A 16,906-nucleotide genomic window follows, 5' to 3' on the forward strand; every position below is an offset into this window, starting at 1 on the left:
TTGAAAGTGCCAATCTTTCATCAAGTAGACCCTGTCTCATTCCATCGTCCAAATTTCAGAGTGATGATAGCTACCAATATTTCTCTTTCTTTGTAACTTGACTGAATCATACTTGCACAAAACCTCATTGTTTATATGCTTTGAGTGCTATGTCTGTCTGGCAATAGTCTACAATTGTATCATTTTAAGCTTTGGCAGGGGATAAATTTGCAAAGAATTATCATATTGATGTCAAGATGAAACTTTCTGTTCCTCATAGATAAACTAGCCCTAAAGTATATTTTAAGGTGAGATATTGCACTTTTTTAAATCAGCATTTCTTATCACACGTGTATCGCAAATACCCTCTTTATCTCACTTGTGATTTTTTTTCATGCACATTTCTATGCACTACTTATAGTGTCAGGATGTACATATCATCAACTGAAAGGTCACATTGAATGAACTATTTGACAGAACAGACAATGAGGCCTAAAGACACTCTTGATAAGATATGATAAACATATCGCACAAATAAGCAACAAGAGATGTGCATAGAAAGAGGAAGAACGCTTCAACAGGGACACAATCCCATTACGCGAACAATTACTAGACCGAGCAGTTTCGATGCTCTTCTTTCGTCACCATTCATCGAAATGTGAAAAACATTCAAGGCAAGTCTTGTGAATGCCAATCTCTCTCTTTGATCATCTTAATGTCAGGTCTCCTGGTACAATGATTTGTTTTTTTATCATTTACATCAATGGCCCCAAAAAGGTGAGGGCTCCGAAGAATTATCTTCTGAGGCACACAGTAATTTGTTCACCTTTAAAGGATTTTGCCCCAACAGGTAAACAAATAAGAAATGTCACAAGCCCTTTCAAGTTATTTTTTGTTTTAAGACTCGAGGAGAAGAAAACAAATCTGTTTTTTCTTTCATTTTGACCCCAAAATTCAATTTTAAAGTTTCTTGAACTGATAGCTTATATAATGTTCAACTGTTATAAAGCATTCTACTTTCCCTACTAATACTGCCTTCAGGAGAAAGGGTTGATCTAAATACGAATTCCACTTATACTGCACCTTGCACATTGTCTCCATGATCAAACTATAATGTTTACCAGATGCAAAAGAAAAGGCATGTGCAGGGGATCTACATCAGAAGTCACTTCACAATACACAGAGAGGGAGCTTTTCATGTTTGTAAAGTCTCCGGTTATTTAGACATCCTGTGGGGATGAGGTAAATGCAACCAGGTCTATAGCAAGGAGGCACATCATTTTCTCAACTAAAGAACTTGTAGTATCTAGGACGTTGCAACGTTGAAGGAAGTCACTTCAAAATACAAAGAGAGGGAGCTTTTCATATTTGTAAAGTCTTTTGTTATTTAGACATCGATCCTTTTGGGATGAGGTAACTATAAACAGGTCTACTGCAAGGAGGCACATCATGTTCTCAACTGAAGAACTTTTAGTATTTAGGACCGAGCTTGCAAGCTAGGTTGGAGGAAGGAGGGATGGTGAGGGAGGGTTAATACAAGAAATTTTAGTGGAGGAACTATGATTCACTGTCTGCTTGGGATTAGGGAGTTTCCATCGGCCTTTCTTCCAGGGCAGGCAGCGCAGCTATCGTCAGGGGTGTCTTTGAGAGGATGATCCCCCCTAGCAGCCTGTTGCTACTCTTTGTTTCAAGAGTAAGCCTTCCTGCTCTTAGCTGGCTCACCCCAATTAATATCCTAACCCTGGGAAAAAATCCCAACACAAGCCTTTTCTTCCTTCTTAATTTTTTCTTCTTTCTGCCTACTTTTGTGTTTTTCCAGTCTCTATAACTCTAAGCAGGATTTTTTCTTATCCTGGTTTTAAGATCCGTTTTTTAAATGTCCTTTTGCTATCAATGGTTAATCTTATGGAATGCCGGTTACATTTTTTCATGGCTATTCTGCCCATTAAACCTAATAAGTGGAACCCGGTTTAAACAAGTCAAAATGTCAATCTTTCTTTTGTGCAAGTTAGTGAAAACCTTTAAAAAAATTAATAAACAAAATAAATAAAGTCACAAAAATGACAAGAAGCAAGTTTTCATACTGACATGAGTTCTGTTTGTTCAGTTAGTGACAGAATTGCAATGTTTAAGCGATGAAGGGGTGGACCACTCAGCTCTTTATAAATTGGGGGACTATCTTAAAATACTGCTGGGGTTTAAACCTGGACTAAAGTTAGTCTGCCATTATGAACACAGGTCTTATACCTCAGTCACACTTGCTGCCACACCGACTCCAAACCAACTCCAAACCAACTTAACTTTGGCCATAGGGGGTAACATAATTGTTTGTTCGGTCTGTTGTTAGGTGGTCTTGGTCTTTTTGGTGTGACTGAGGTATTAACCCTTTGCCTCCAGTAACCGTGTGGTCCCTGTATTAAAACTTGTGAGAATGAGAGAATGCATTATCCAAAGGGTTAATGTTTGTGTGCGGGATGACCTACCTTCTCGGAGAGTGATACCCGAAGCAGGCCACGATCCTCCTCCCTTCCATCTGAATCTCATCATTCTTGATGAAGTCTTCCATAACCATCTGGATGAAGGGAACCGCCTCCGTCTTGATGTAGTCTAGGGTCTCACTGGCGGACAACATCAGTCGGTCCAACTGCTCCTCAGTAAACTCTACAGGAGAACAAGGACGATAAGAAAGAGTGTTTTTAAAGAAATTGACCTTTATGCTGAGAGGTGTGAAGGCAAAATCCCTGTAACTTCTTGACCCTTTTGTGATATCATCATGTCATTTTAATACTGAGAGCCAGAAGGCCATTGGCTCATAAACTTTTGAAAGAGAAAAACATCCTTCTGGCTCCATATAAGACAATTTTGCAAAGCAATGAAGATATCATTAGTTCAATGATCTACATCATGTGTTCTTTTAGCTAAAATTCTATTTTAAGATCAGATGGTTTTATGTAATGTCAGCACTTTTCATATTATAGAATACAGCATATCTGTCAACAAGTGGTAGATATCAACTTTCAGCATTTACACACATGATTTTTTTTAAATCACACTTGGATGACCAAATCCTCTAAGTTTTTCTCAAGATTCTATACATGCATATGGGAGGACACATGATCGTTCTTTCCTTCGTCTGCTAACAAGAAACGAAACAGATGCCTAACATCAGGAAAACCAAATGTTAAATAAAGTTCTCCACGTGTACAACATTGTTATTTTCATGTCTGGCTCGGTGAGGCATAAAGCCGACAGACGACACAAGTCCCTTCTAGCTTGTCCTCAAGAAGCTCTGCATCTGGTGAGAGGAAAACTGTGATTGAAATCCAATCATTCAGAGCATGTATTCCCAACCATTCAAGTGTGTCTCCATTCAAATATGGGGGAGCATCTCAACATGAGAAAAAAAGGAAAGAACAGAAAAACCCAGCAGCCATTTTCGTCTGGAAAAGATTTGTTACTCCACAGGTGCACAACTTAGTACTAAAAAGAGTCAAATGGAATTTAAATGTAATAATCAGGTCTACAGTATTGCTCCTGTTTCAATTTAAAGGGCAAGAAGTATCGACACTATTCACAATTTCACGCAAAGGATATGCAGGACTCACAATCATAATGATACCTAGAAAATGTGATGGATCTCCAATACTTTGGACTAGCTGGCATGATACAGTCAACTGTACCAAACGGATACAAGCAAACAGACCATAATGACATAAACTGTGCCCTCCATCATTTGACCTGCTGTTTTTGCTTTTGCCCAATAACAAAAGGAAGTGGTTTGATTGAACAATTTAAATAAGTCCCTAATATATTTTATATTCCTCAGATTTCTGCTTAGCAAATTTCCTATGAAATGAAGACTTGCATGAAATTCATGTGTTAACAGATGAAAATTGCACTAATCTTGATATCAGTTGCACATCACAGTCTCACTCCACACACCACCGAAACATGGAAGGAAGAACACCAGGGAAGACAATTTCAGAGGGAAATGTGCAGTTGACGAAACATGTCAAGACCAATTCCTCTTAGTGATGGGTCTAAACCAAGGATCTTACCTCATTAAGGTATGTCAGGAATATCTCAAATCAGAGCACTGACAAAGCAGCAAAGTCAATATGGATGGTACAAGATTGAGAGAGAGATTGACATACATCAATGTCTTCTTAATTTTTAGTAACAGATTGAGCTTGTATTATATCAATAGTTTGACGTATATTATTCTCTGATCCGTAAAAGGTACGAAGAAACAGTGAAATCTTGCACAATCCCTTCAGCGACATTCATAGGAATAATAGCTTGAAGAACATGTCCTGGAACAGAAAAGTGGAGACAAAGTCTCAGAAGAATACTCCATGTGGAATACTGTTGAAAAATTTATGGTTGAATCACAGAAAATGGGCAAGGAAGCATTCTTGATGAAACTTTATTCCCCAGATGAACTTTTCAAGTGTCTTCTGTAAAAGAAAACCATGACACAGTAGCAACCACTTGACCGCAAATTTCCAAGAAGCGATGCAGCATCCAATCTTAAAGGACAGAAGTTTTCAGCATCTTAACTTGCCAACAGAGATCCCATCACAACAATATACATCTTACAGATTGTACCTAGAAAGGCAGTTTACAGAGACAGTGAGTTTAGTCGGAGCATTGTTTCTACAAACAAAGGAATACCTCAAATACATCAAATTGGAAAGTAACTGAGTGTGCACAGATCCTAAATGTCAAGCGCTTCTTCCTTGCGTTAGAATGTCACGTACATTAAGGTTCAGAGTCTTTTCCTCTTCCAAATCAAATTTTGAAATTCACAGAGAAATTCCCTAAGCGACCCTGGAAAGAATCATGCCATTGAATGATCGAGTGCTGACCTTGTCTTTCATTGTTCATATGTTGATTGTTCGCATTTTCACAAAATGGACTGACATTTGGCAAAAGAATGACAATGATGAGCTAGTCATCCCCCGAATATCAAGGTTTCATGTACTTTTCTTCAATAAAGACAAAACAATTATATCTACTCATTAAAGTGATTATATTGCATAGTCACAGCAACATAATTTCTCAGGTGTCCCACATGATTTCAAACCCCATGAGATTTTGGGGACTTTTTCCCCTGGAAACGGATGCTGGAATCTGTGCTAGCTGTCAATGCTTTCTGAGTACAGCCTACTTTCACTAGGCTCTTCAATCAAGCCAGATACTCTGGTAATATTTCTGGCCTAATTTTTTTCCTCCAACATAATGTCTTTGCTCTAATCCAGCAGGTTTGATATGTACGTGTTCTGCATTGTGAGTTGTTGATAGCTGTGACTTTAGTAGGGATCATAACCTATCCAGGAAGTAGCCATTTCAAAAGAAACATTGTGCACAAATTTGCACCATCATCACACAGTTATTACAGCACAGGTGGGGATAGAGAAGGGGGAACACCAGGAAGTACATTGTACACAATCCTAAAATCCAATCCATCAGATTTTCAACTATTCCTGGTATAGTTTGATACATGGATATGGAGATAACCTAAATACTTCTTTTCAAAATATCTTAAATGTGTTATTCAACATTTTAACATTTTTTTGAAGAGTTAAAACATCTAGAAAAGTTTTAAGAAAAATGACAGTATTACAAAAATTTATCACTATTCAGACAAAAGCAAGAATTAATCTCACTATCCATGAAATCATGCTTCTCATTAACTTTTTTTTTTTATTGACCTACAATTGTTTTCATAACATATATGATAACCCTAATCAGAAATATGGATATACGTGATTGATGAGAATTATAACACAGGTAGTAGTAGTGGAAAATGTATCTAAATTGCTAAGAGAGGGTAGAAGTACTTTAGATGATTATATTGCCTTCTATACCTTAGCACTTGAAAATGCTTTTTTTCTCAAAAGGGGAGCTGAATAGAACAAAAGGAAGCTCATAATTCCATAAAGTGTTGAAAAGGTGGATTTCAATGCTTCAAGGAACCTGTTAATTTACAACCTGCATCTCCAAGATCAATCAAAGAGATAATCAAAGAGATGTTCAAGATATTAATTTGGAACAGGATCAGGAGAGGAAGATGAATTCATTAGAGCTATGCTTGAATAAGACAAGAGGATCATCAAGCAAGGCAGTGAGAGAGAGAGAGAGAGAGAGAGAGAGAGAGAGAGAGAGAGAAAGAGAGAGAGAGAAAGAGAGAGGGGATAGGGGGGATGAAAGATACACAATCAAAAAGGCAGAACAATATAGACAGAGAGATATGAAAAGAGAAAACCAGAGAGATATAAAAAGAGAATAACATAGGGACAGAAAGGGGAGGAGAGAAATAGAGAGAAAAAGAGAGAAAGAGAGAGAAAGAGAAAAAGAGAAATTAAGAGAGAAAACCTGAAATCAAGAGAGAGAGAGAGAGAAATAGAAAGAGAAATAGAAATAGAGAGAGAGAGAGAGAGAGAGAGAGAGAGAGAGAGAGAAGAGGGGGTACCTAGCTTTAGGCTACGGAAGCCCTGTCTGTATCTCTATTTAGAGGTTTTCTATCTTTCGGGAAGAAATGGGTTGCTTTAGGAGGAGACAGTTGGAAGACAACCTTGAGAAAGGGGAGCCGGGATTAGACAGAAAGGATCAGTCAATCCCCAACAGTAAGCAAAATATATCTAAAAAGTAAAGAGAAATAGCATGATTGGATTCATTTACAGCGGAAGACAATTAGGTAGCACTAAAATATGCTCCAAACTTCGCAAGAAGTAGACTGCACTTTGCAAAAGGAAGCATACTGATCTGGAGTGGGGATTTTAACTTTATATGTCTTAATACTCCTGTTTTTGCAAAGCAATTCTTTCGTCTTGGATTTGAAATTGATTACATATATATACTTTTATCAAAAGAAAATTGCATTTATTAATAGATTAATTAATACACAATACAAAAATGTTGTAAAGACATTATGAACAATGATGAAAAAGTATCTTTGGTCTTGTTTTTTTTTAAACTAATGAGCTCAATTAATGGAAAGTGATATTCAAGAAATGCAATATCCGCTGGTACAAGCAATGCAATAAATAATCAAATTTCTCTAAAGGTCTGAATTCAGTGCATATGGAAACAAGTTTAAATTCTGTTTATTTAAATTATAAACATAGAATCTGGTAAAAGAATTGACCCATTTGATGAAAAGAAGGTATAGTAATACATGCACTAATCAACATAAATCATTATGTTGATTAGTGCATTTAAAAAGTAATATGCACCACACTGAATCTTAACGAATGGCTTTAAAACATCAATACATGTATACACCTTTCATGAGAATGTGAATACATGTTGATGGGGGGTTCCTATAAACCCCTTATCCCCACACTAACACATTCATGTGGTTAACATTTGAAAATGTCAACAGCTCATCTCGATGTTTTTCTGCCGATTCTCCCCAGTCATGATCTTTCGCAGTGAAGCGAAGAGTGACAATGTTTCTGTGTGGGCAGGAGATGCTAAAACCATCCTCCCACGAGAGAAATGGTTTCCGCTCCTATGTTCCATCACAAAAGGAGGTAAGGCAGGGGGGAAGGATGAGTAATTCCTGTACAAGTTTGTTCTTGTTTGGGTATTGGTGTCCAGCCAACACATTTTCTGTGCCCTTTGCAACATATCCCTGCTCTTTTTAACAGTTTTCCCATCCTAAGATCAATGTGTAAATGTCAATTCCGAAGTAAGAAATATCAATTTTTTAATTTTTTTTATTGGAATGGGATATGATGACATTTTCTTCAATTTCATTGTATAGATACTTAAGTTTGTCACTTGACTTCTCGTAATCATTTGCATGTATACAACTCTGCTGTAAATGAATCACTTCTGTATGTCATCTACTGAGAGCAATAAGGGCACAAGTTCATCCAACGACACAGAATTAAAGCGTGTTGCCCTCAGTAGATGGTATGTAAGAGAGGCTTCCCTGTTTCATCACCTGCAATCAAGATTCTCTAGCCATATTTACACAACTGAAGCCTGTACTAATATGTTACAGACAATTGGACACTATAGATGCCCAAATACTACAAAAACAACAAGAAATTCTCTTGGTGAGGCAAAATATAGCTTTCTGCTCATCGGATGGTGCAAAAATAACTCTGGGAGCATTTCTTGATTGACTTCAGGACTTCTAGCCTGTGCCAATTTCCTGGGCCATTTCCTTTCATTTCCTTGCTCGACTCCTGAGCGCTTGAGTCAAGTCAGTCGTGTGTTCCACGGGAGAGAGCCAAACAGGTCTAGCTGTCACATTTAATGGTCTGCCCCTGCTGCTTGAGGATGGTTCGACATGTAGCATCACATCTGAGGGTCTAAAGGCAATCCCCTTTAACCATGCCCCCAAATCCCTCATCCTGGCCCTAGCATCCTCTGGAGGCACTTGAGTCAAGTCATTGGTAAGATCCACAGGAGAGAACCAAACAGGGGGTGTTTCACAAAGATCCTAAGTTGAACTTATCTCTAAGTTGGACTAAACAACTATGGAAAGCTGTTAGCATCCTTGAAAATATTTTGTAAAAGTTATTTGAAAAGACATAAAATGTTGATTCAAATCATTCATATTTTTTTATTATCATGGGAGATTTCATGTTCTTGATGTGGAATTTATGAAAAGTCTAAACTACTTGAATTTTGCTTTTGAACGTATTTCGTTAAAAGACTTCAAATAGCTCTCCATAATATTTAAGTCCAACTTAGAGTTAAGTTCGACTTAGAATCTTTGTGAAACACTCCCAGGTCTAGTTGTCATATGTAATGGTCTGCTATGTACTGCTTAAAGATGGTTCTACATGTAGCTCATCTGAGGGTCTAAGGACAATCTCCCTCACCCCTCGATCCTCTCCCCCCCCCCTCACCATTGCCCCCCTTCCCCCTGCTCCCACCTTACCCTATCCATTGCCTCTCGGATCCTCAAGAGGCAATTACCGTTACACTGTTAGTGTTAGGAACAGTTATGTCTTTAAGAGGATACAGAGAGAGAGAGAGAGACTCTTGCACATTCAGTTAGTCAATTCAATTTGCCAATTATCTTTAAAAGACATATACCAGAAAATAGGTCACCCATATAATATCAAGGGTAAATAAGCTTCTCTTCAACTATGGCATATAATTGGACGATTGGAAAAATGTGAAAAGCTACTTGCATACTTCAAGACACTGCAACCCAGGTACTGACAAAAAAATGGTGGTCTTCAATGCTTGAGAAGGGTGACAAGGGATCACAGTGGGGGATCACTCAAATGATGGACCCTTCAACTTGAGGTAGACGTCCGACGTTGCCGAGTCACCGTCCGGGTCTAATCTTCCATGTTTCCTTCCCTCCTTAACATAATTCTCTTTCCTCTACCCCTTCCTCTTCCTCTCCATCCCGACTTCAAGGTCCCTAAATAGCCCCTGCCTTAAACATGAATGAGCACTTTACATCCACCTGCAACACTTTAGAATAATTCTATGCAAAAAATAATTTATTGTAAAAAAACTTAACAATTTGAAGGCTATTATTCTAAAATGAGTTTATGGACTTCAAGTTGAGAATTATTTTGATATAATCATACGCAAGAAATTAAAAATCAAATATTACATAGCAAGTAAAATAAGCATGTTTAAAGGGAAAAGGTCTTTACAAACCCAAGCATTCTATAACAAGCTATCAGGAACAATAACTCAGGCAAGTATTTCTTATTCTATGAATAAAATATTCTATAGGATATTTTTACCTGTATATATTGACAAAAAGATACAGAGATATGAGAGAACGTGTGTAAATGGTCCATTTCATTGTCGCCTTAATGGCCTCCAGGTTATGGGATATATAGGTATATGACATGGTTATTGATGTTAAAAATGCTTTCCATTTTCTGAGTTAATTTATATGTTGGGTGAAAACTGTCAAGACAAAAGATTCTAAAATGCATTAAAAACATGTTCTTGATATTTAGAAATGGTAAAGAAGCAAAAGACTAAACATAAGGGATACAAATGACGTTATGATTCAATTGATGAAGCTTTGAAGGAGGAGACAAAACACTAAAAGGATAAAGAAACAGTATACAACTTTTTACCCTGTCCCTTTTCTAGCAATATTTATAAATATAACTTGGAGACCTATCTCTTGAAGTAATCACACTTCTTCCCATTCCAACATATCAGCCACTTTTTTGTGTTACTTTCTCTAAGTGAAACCTAATTTGACACTGCGGTTGACTCTGAACTTTACACCTAAGGATTCTGCTACCACACCTAACACAGTTTAAGTTTCAGCTGTTTCACATATCAAGTTCACTCACTCTTTTTTCTCTCTATTTCTCGTTTACATGATCTAGGACGCAAGACAGATGTAGAAAATCAAATCAAGTTCATCATGTTTCTTCTAGGTGTTCTATTTCTATGTTCTTCACACAGATGTCCCATTCTTTCACCACTTCTTTTTCACTTGTTATTGTCTTGAAAATGTCATGTCATACATGCACAGATTTCTTTTGTCACCGAAATATGAAAATTCATTATTTTCCTTTCAACGACTAGTTTTTCTAAAATAATGAGAAGGAGAAGAAAAGAATGTTCACAACACTAATTGAAATCCGGTGTAAATCTAATCCCTTCATACAAATTTCAACAAGTCTACCCAAATATAAGATTACTTGTGGTCCAAGCCAAGCATAGCACTAACTTTTTATTCACCACTTTAAAAGCATCATTTAACCTCTTATCCAATAAGCATTGGAAGTTTAGAATAAATTAAAAAATAAAAACAATTAAAAACAAAAGCCATACCAACAAATCACCAAAGAACTTCACCTAGGTTTGCTAATTATGTTGGAAAAAGACTTTTAAAGTAAAAACAATTTACCTGCTCACACTATTAGTCAAGTGTGGCCTATTAAACCGGATGAAAACCAATGAAAGCTTGTAACTTAGTTGTGATTATATAGGTCAAATAGGATAAACAACACATGTCAGAAGTACGCAATTATAAAGTTATTTTGATAAAGTTCCAGATTAATAAACATCCCTATTTACTACAAACAAATTGACCTAATAATGCAGCAAAAAGCTGCAATTGAAAATCAATTGCAAAGCTGCTTTCCGTATGTATCTAACCAGCTGAGAGAGGGCTAGTAAAAGGGAAACATCAACAAATTATAGGACAACAAAATCTGAGGAAGATTAGGTCCCATAAATCGAATTACTCCTCGGACTGCTATAATTAGCCGGCTCATGACTCATGGACGAGAGAAAGGGATGCAACCATTCTGCAAACTTGTGATTGGTTGACCGACATGATACAAACAAGACTTGAACATCGTCAGTTATGGCATGCGTCCAAAAATGACCCTGCACATGGTGAGATGGATTAGCACAGGCTTCCGTACATTTCATGTCGAAAATAATTAATCTCTGATTTATTCTTGATTTTTCCTGATGATGTTTACGAATTCTAGGATCATTATTTCAATCTATTCCACATTGAAACTTCTTCAATGAACAGTAGTAGTTGCTGGCACATAAGCATGCCTTGAAGTGAGAAAAGGGGGTATTTCACACACTATAAGCCCCCAATAGCCAAGAATCCAGGGGATATGCTTTTGGACACAATATAGGAGACACAATATAAGGGACTACCGTAAGTGACTAAAGGAGCATTGCAAGAGATCTTTGACTAATAGTAGCTGCAGATAGATGTAACATAGCAGTTACCTAAACCCCACAGGCTCTACCTCTTCACATTACAATACATAAAATTATACCCAATAGATGCAAAGTATAACCTACCCAATATCATAATTGCCTACACTATTCAAACCTATTTTAAGGGATTTATCTTACTCTATGATTATTTATATCCCGTCAGATCATGTCAAAAGGATATGATCATTATTTTGTACAACTCAAATCATATCATGAAAAGGAAAAGGTCTTAAAATCATTATGCGAAACGTACTTATCCTCAAATATGAAGTTAACTCTCCAGATATAATATTTATAAATACAAATTTAGGGTCTTGAACATTTCTATTACACTTTTTCTAGAAAAGGCTTGAATTTGAATTCCTTACTAGGCCTAATTTTCACCCATAGCTTAAGCACAATACAAAAGGATGGCATGCTTTGATGATCAAAACATATCTAAAAGTGACTGAAGTAGTTGGCAACTTTCTTACTTCACATTCTTGTTACTACCATCAGCAATAAACAAATATAAAAATAAACAAAACAGACGTCATGAAGCTATACATCTGGAATTTTATATAAAAAGGAACTGCCTATCACTCATATGGTGCAACAAGATGCACTTTGGGTAGGTGTCCATCTAAACTGGGAGGGGGTTCCTAAGACCTGTCTGACGACTTCCCCCTCTCATCATGTATGTCAGCTGAGAACCATGTTCTGCCCTCATCAAATGGCAGCGGTCGCATCATGCTCACTTAAATCTCAGGTCCTCCCACGTGAACTGGAGCGGCAAATGTAAACATGCGTCAAACTTGCCGAATCTAGTTTTCTTGTACGAGCGCTTTCCTGCCTACGTGAGATCATTCCCCATGAAGGGGCATGTTATGCTTGAACATTCACCCCAGAACAGATGTATTGTTGAGCCTGTTAACATTCATGCTGCTTGAATCCTCCTTCGACTGTTTCAAAAGCATTTCATTCAGCAAGAAACAAATATACAGTGATGTTGAAAGCAGAAAATGTCTGCATGTTCAGACTAACTCATCAAAATTTTCATCAATAGCCAACTCCTATTTTTGAAAGGAGGGGTAGAGATTATCATCAGTGAATGCTTGTGGCAAAGTGGTGTTTCCCTCTAACGCCCTTTCAGTATTGATTTGGTCAATGTATTGACAGAATATGGTAACCAGGGGTTACAAGCATCAAGAAAGCCAACATCCCTATCTTGCACCAATACTACATTTTCATCTGGACCATCGGCATACTATGATGAAAGCACAATCTGAATTTGTTTTAACCTCTAGAAGTTGTATTTTCTTTGAATTTTCTCCATGAAACATCTTTTTCTTTAGGTAATACTCAGTCACAATTCATTTTGCACATTTAAAAAACAAAATTGTACACTTAAAGGGATTGTTTAACAATGTTAAATCTGAGATACACGGTCCTACATGTTACTAGTGTCCGTGATATGGTGTAATATTGAAGTCCTAAAAAAATCGCGCCACAAAATGATCAAGAAGTGCCTCAAAAAAGTAAAAATCTTTGAGTGACCGGTTTTACCATACTCGTTTTCCCCAATAGACTGTAGTGTTATGAAAACCGTCCAGCGAACGGTTTTCAAAAATTGTTATTCCAATCATTAATATCTTGATAATCAGACAAGCGATCGGCTTGTAAAAGTCATGGAGTTCCTGACTGACCTAAAGGTTTATAATTTTCATTGCAGCATGAGCTAAATCAAGGATTATTTCTAAAGGATCTAAGACAAAGTTACCAGATCCCTTTAACTTAAAGAACAAAACTTTGAAACTACCCTCTGCAGTATTTAGTACCATGAATGTTTGTCACATGTCCAACCTCATTTATAAGAAGACGCTACTCATTAGAAGCTGATCAATTTCAAACGTTTAGACAAGAACGTCAACTGCTCACCAAAACAATTTTATTTTAACCAGCCTGGAGAAAACTAGCATATGGTTGGATATGCAAAGACAGCATAAAGGACTTCAAATATAGACCCGGGTAAAAATGGGAGAAGAAAATCAGGATACAATTAGGCAATTTTGAGGAGGTTTCCTGAGGGTTTCCTTGGAAAGATGATTTACATGCCAACTCAAGCTGACATACAGCAGACTTTGTCCCCAGACAGAGTAATGACGCTCAACTTGTCACTATCTATCAGTCGAAACCTAATTTCTGTTCAGGCTCCCGTTTCACCCGATACCAATACAGTAACAGTAAAGTATCGAAGGAGATTACCCAAAGTTGCTCAGTAATATCAGAGCAGAATATGTAATCTGAAACCCAGGTGACAAGGTTGCTATGGTCATGTACTGGAACTATTGTCACCTAGGTTAGATTTTTAGAACAGTAGTGAACTGTAGGATTGAGTAATTTTTGCGCCCTGATAGTACACTGGTCTGATGAGTTTTCTTTACTCCAGACTTTACCTATTTTTAATCGCATGGGCAATGAAAATATAAATGATATAAAATAAAACGCGTGCATGCTCCTCTGTGTAGGCTGTTCATGTTGTTTAATGTTCACTTATTAATTTAGATTTTGTTGGCACTGACATAACTTTTTTTAATTCACTTTTTAAAATATTTTTAGGGGGGTAGGGGCAATGCTTCATGCATGCATAAACAACGAGTTAAGCAAGATCATAGCTTTAAAAGAACCTAGCGGTAAAGAGTACCAATTAATCACCAAAACAAAGGTTGTAGTGAAGTTAGGAGTTTCATTTGATTATAGGCCGATTGTATAACATTTTAAAAGAGCTATAGATTGATATTATCCCTATTTATAGACCCTCGATTAACATAAAATCGTCTTGTGAGTAGACTATTACCTCTTACTTTAATGTTATCCAGATTACGGTTGCCACAGTAACGCACTGTTCCTCTTTATCACCTGAGTATTATAGTGTCTCTCCTTCTTTCCTCGTCCCCTTCTATTGTCTCAATCCCTCATCCCCATTCTCCTTTGATTTTCCCCTGCCCCCCCCCCCCGCCCCCCATGCACCCCTTCAGCCATTTCCCTCTCTTCGCCATAAACCCAATCATCTTTCCCCCATCCTCTCTAAACTCGTTCTTCCGCCGGTTTGCTTGCTCATCTCTCCCCTCCCCTTCTCCCCTTGCCTTACCGCTTCCCCTCTCTAGCTCTCTGTTTACCACTCTCTCCTTCTTTCTTCTCTCCCCTTTCATTCTCTCCTTCCTCATTCACCTCCAACTTTCGTCTTCTACCTTCTTTTTCACCGCCTTTAATTCGCTCTTATCCGTTAATCCCAGTTTATCCAATCCTTTCCCCTAGTTCATTCACTCCCTTTTCCCAAACCTTCATCAACTCATTCTCCGGTCGGCCTGCTTATTCCGCCACCCCCCCCCCCCCTCCTCAATCTTCCTTCCCTCCATCCCGCACGCGCTCTTTCTCCCTCTCTCTTTCCCTTCACTATCCTGCGCTAGCTCTTCTTATTTCCCCTCATTTCCTAAACGCTCCACGGAGTATACGCCCTTATTCCCTTACCCGGCCGGCCGCCCTCTTAAATCCCAAAGAATGCCCCCTTTCGCCTTCTCCCCACCTACGCTCCCTTTTCTCCGCGTCTCATTAATGTTGGTCCCTCTCTCGATCCCCCTTTCTCCCTGCTTCCCCTCTCCAGGCGCGGATCCAGGATTTCTTAGGGGTGGGGGCCCAATTTTTTTTATTTTTGCTCCCGGAAATTTGAAAATCGCGCCAGCCGAAAATGCGCTCAGTTGGGGGGGGGGGGGGGGGGGGGGGGGGGTAGTGAGCACAATTTTTTTTTTGAGGGGGGCCCTCTAAAATTTGCATCCCCCCCCCCTCTCCCTTGAGCACCAGGGGGTTGGGAGGGGGGCGGGAATCTCCCCAAAAAGGTAAAATATTTTTGAAGGGGGGCGGGGGACGGCCCCCCCCCCCGATCTGCCACTGCCCCTCTCTTACATCGCTCTCTCAGCTCCACCGTTCCTCTCTGTTTCATCTACTTTTTGTTCCCCTTTTAACCTCCCCTTAGTGGGGTAGTGAGCACATTTTTTTTTTGGGGGGGGGGGGCCCTCTAAATTTTGCATCCCCCCCTTGAGCGCCAGGGGGGGGGCTGGGGGATGCGGCATCTCCCCCAAAAGGTAAAATTAACGTGTTTTTACATTTTTATTTTCGAAGAGGGGGTTAAAGCCCCCCCCCCCCCCCCTCCCCCCCCCCCCTCACCCGGATCCGCCACTGCCCCTCTCTTACCTCGCTCTCTCAGCTCCACCGTTCCTCTCTGTTTTCTCTACTTTTTGTTCCCCCTTAAACCTCCCCTTAGTGGGGTAGTGAGCACATTTTTTTGGGGGGGGCCCTCTAAATTTTGCCCCCCCCCCCCTTGAGCGCCAGGGGGCGAGGGGTGGGGTGGGGGGTGCGGAATCTCCCCAAAAAGGTAAAATTAACGTGTTTTTACATTTTTATTTTCAAAGGGGGGGGGAGGGGAATGGCCCCCCCCCCCCCACCCAACCCAGATCCGCCACTGCCCCTCTCTTACCTCGCTCTCTCAGCTCCACCGTTTCTCTCTGTTTCCTCTACTTTCCCCCTTTGTCCTCCCCTTAGTGGGTAGTTACCACATTTTTTTTTTGGGGGGGGCCCTCTAAATTCCCCCCCCCCCTTGAGCGCCAGGGGGGGGGGGTGGGGCATCTCCCCCAAAAGGTTAAATTGACGTGTTTTTACACGTTTTATTTTTGAAGGGACGGCCCTCCCCCAATCCGCCACTGCCCCTCTCTAACCTCGCTCTCTCAGCTCCACCATTCCTCTCTGTTTCCTCTACTTTCTGTTCTCCCTTTAACCAGTTAACCCCCCCCCCCCCCATTAATTCCTCTTTTTCCCCCTGCTTTCACAGAGTCTCCTCATTGTATATTATATCAACTCCCATTTCTTGGCCTTCCTCCTCTTTCAGCCTAACATTATATATCGGGCATATATCATTATTATTGTCCCACTCATTTCTAGCCCTTCCTCCATTTTCTTCCCCATTTCATCCTCTTTTTCCTCACTCAATCCATCTCCTCCCTTCTTCCCTATTCTACTCTATATACCTCTCTCTTCTACCTCCTGCTCCCGCCCTCCTTTACCCCTCCAATTCTGTTTTCCACACTCACTCTCCTTCTCACCTCGTCCCCTTCTATTCTCTCGATCCTCCTTCCCCACCCTCTCTAAACTCATTCTATCGCCTCATTCGCCGTCTTGCTCATCGTGTTGA

General features: G+C 39.3%; 1 protein-coding gene across 1 annotated transcript in view; it reads right to left on the reverse strand.

Annotated features, from left to right (window-relative positions):
- LOC115918674 overlaps positions 1-16,869 on the reverse strand; it is a 47,912-nt gene extending 31,043 nt beyond the window's left edge. The window contains exons 1-2 of the mRNA XM_030986573.1: positions 16,806-16,869; positions 2,463-2,640 (exon numbers count right to left, since the gene is read on the reverse strand). Coding sequence (XP_030842433.1) covers positions 2,463-2,640; positions 16,806-16,869 — 242 coding nt within the window. The remainder of the gene's footprint in view (positions 1-2,462; positions 2,641-16,805) is intronic.
- Positions 16,870-16,906: the final 37 nt, after the last annotated feature.

The sequence above is a fragment of the Strongylocentrotus purpuratus genome, unplaced genomic scaffold (assembly GCF_000002235.5).
Source record: "Strongylocentrotus purpuratus isolate Spur 01 unplaced genomic scaffold, Spur_5.0 spur5_contig_838, whole genome shotgun sequence".
In the NCBI taxonomy this organism is placed as follows: Eukaryota; Metazoa; Echinodermata; class Echinoidea; order Camarodonta; family Strongylocentrotidae; genus Strongylocentrotus; species Strongylocentrotus purpuratus.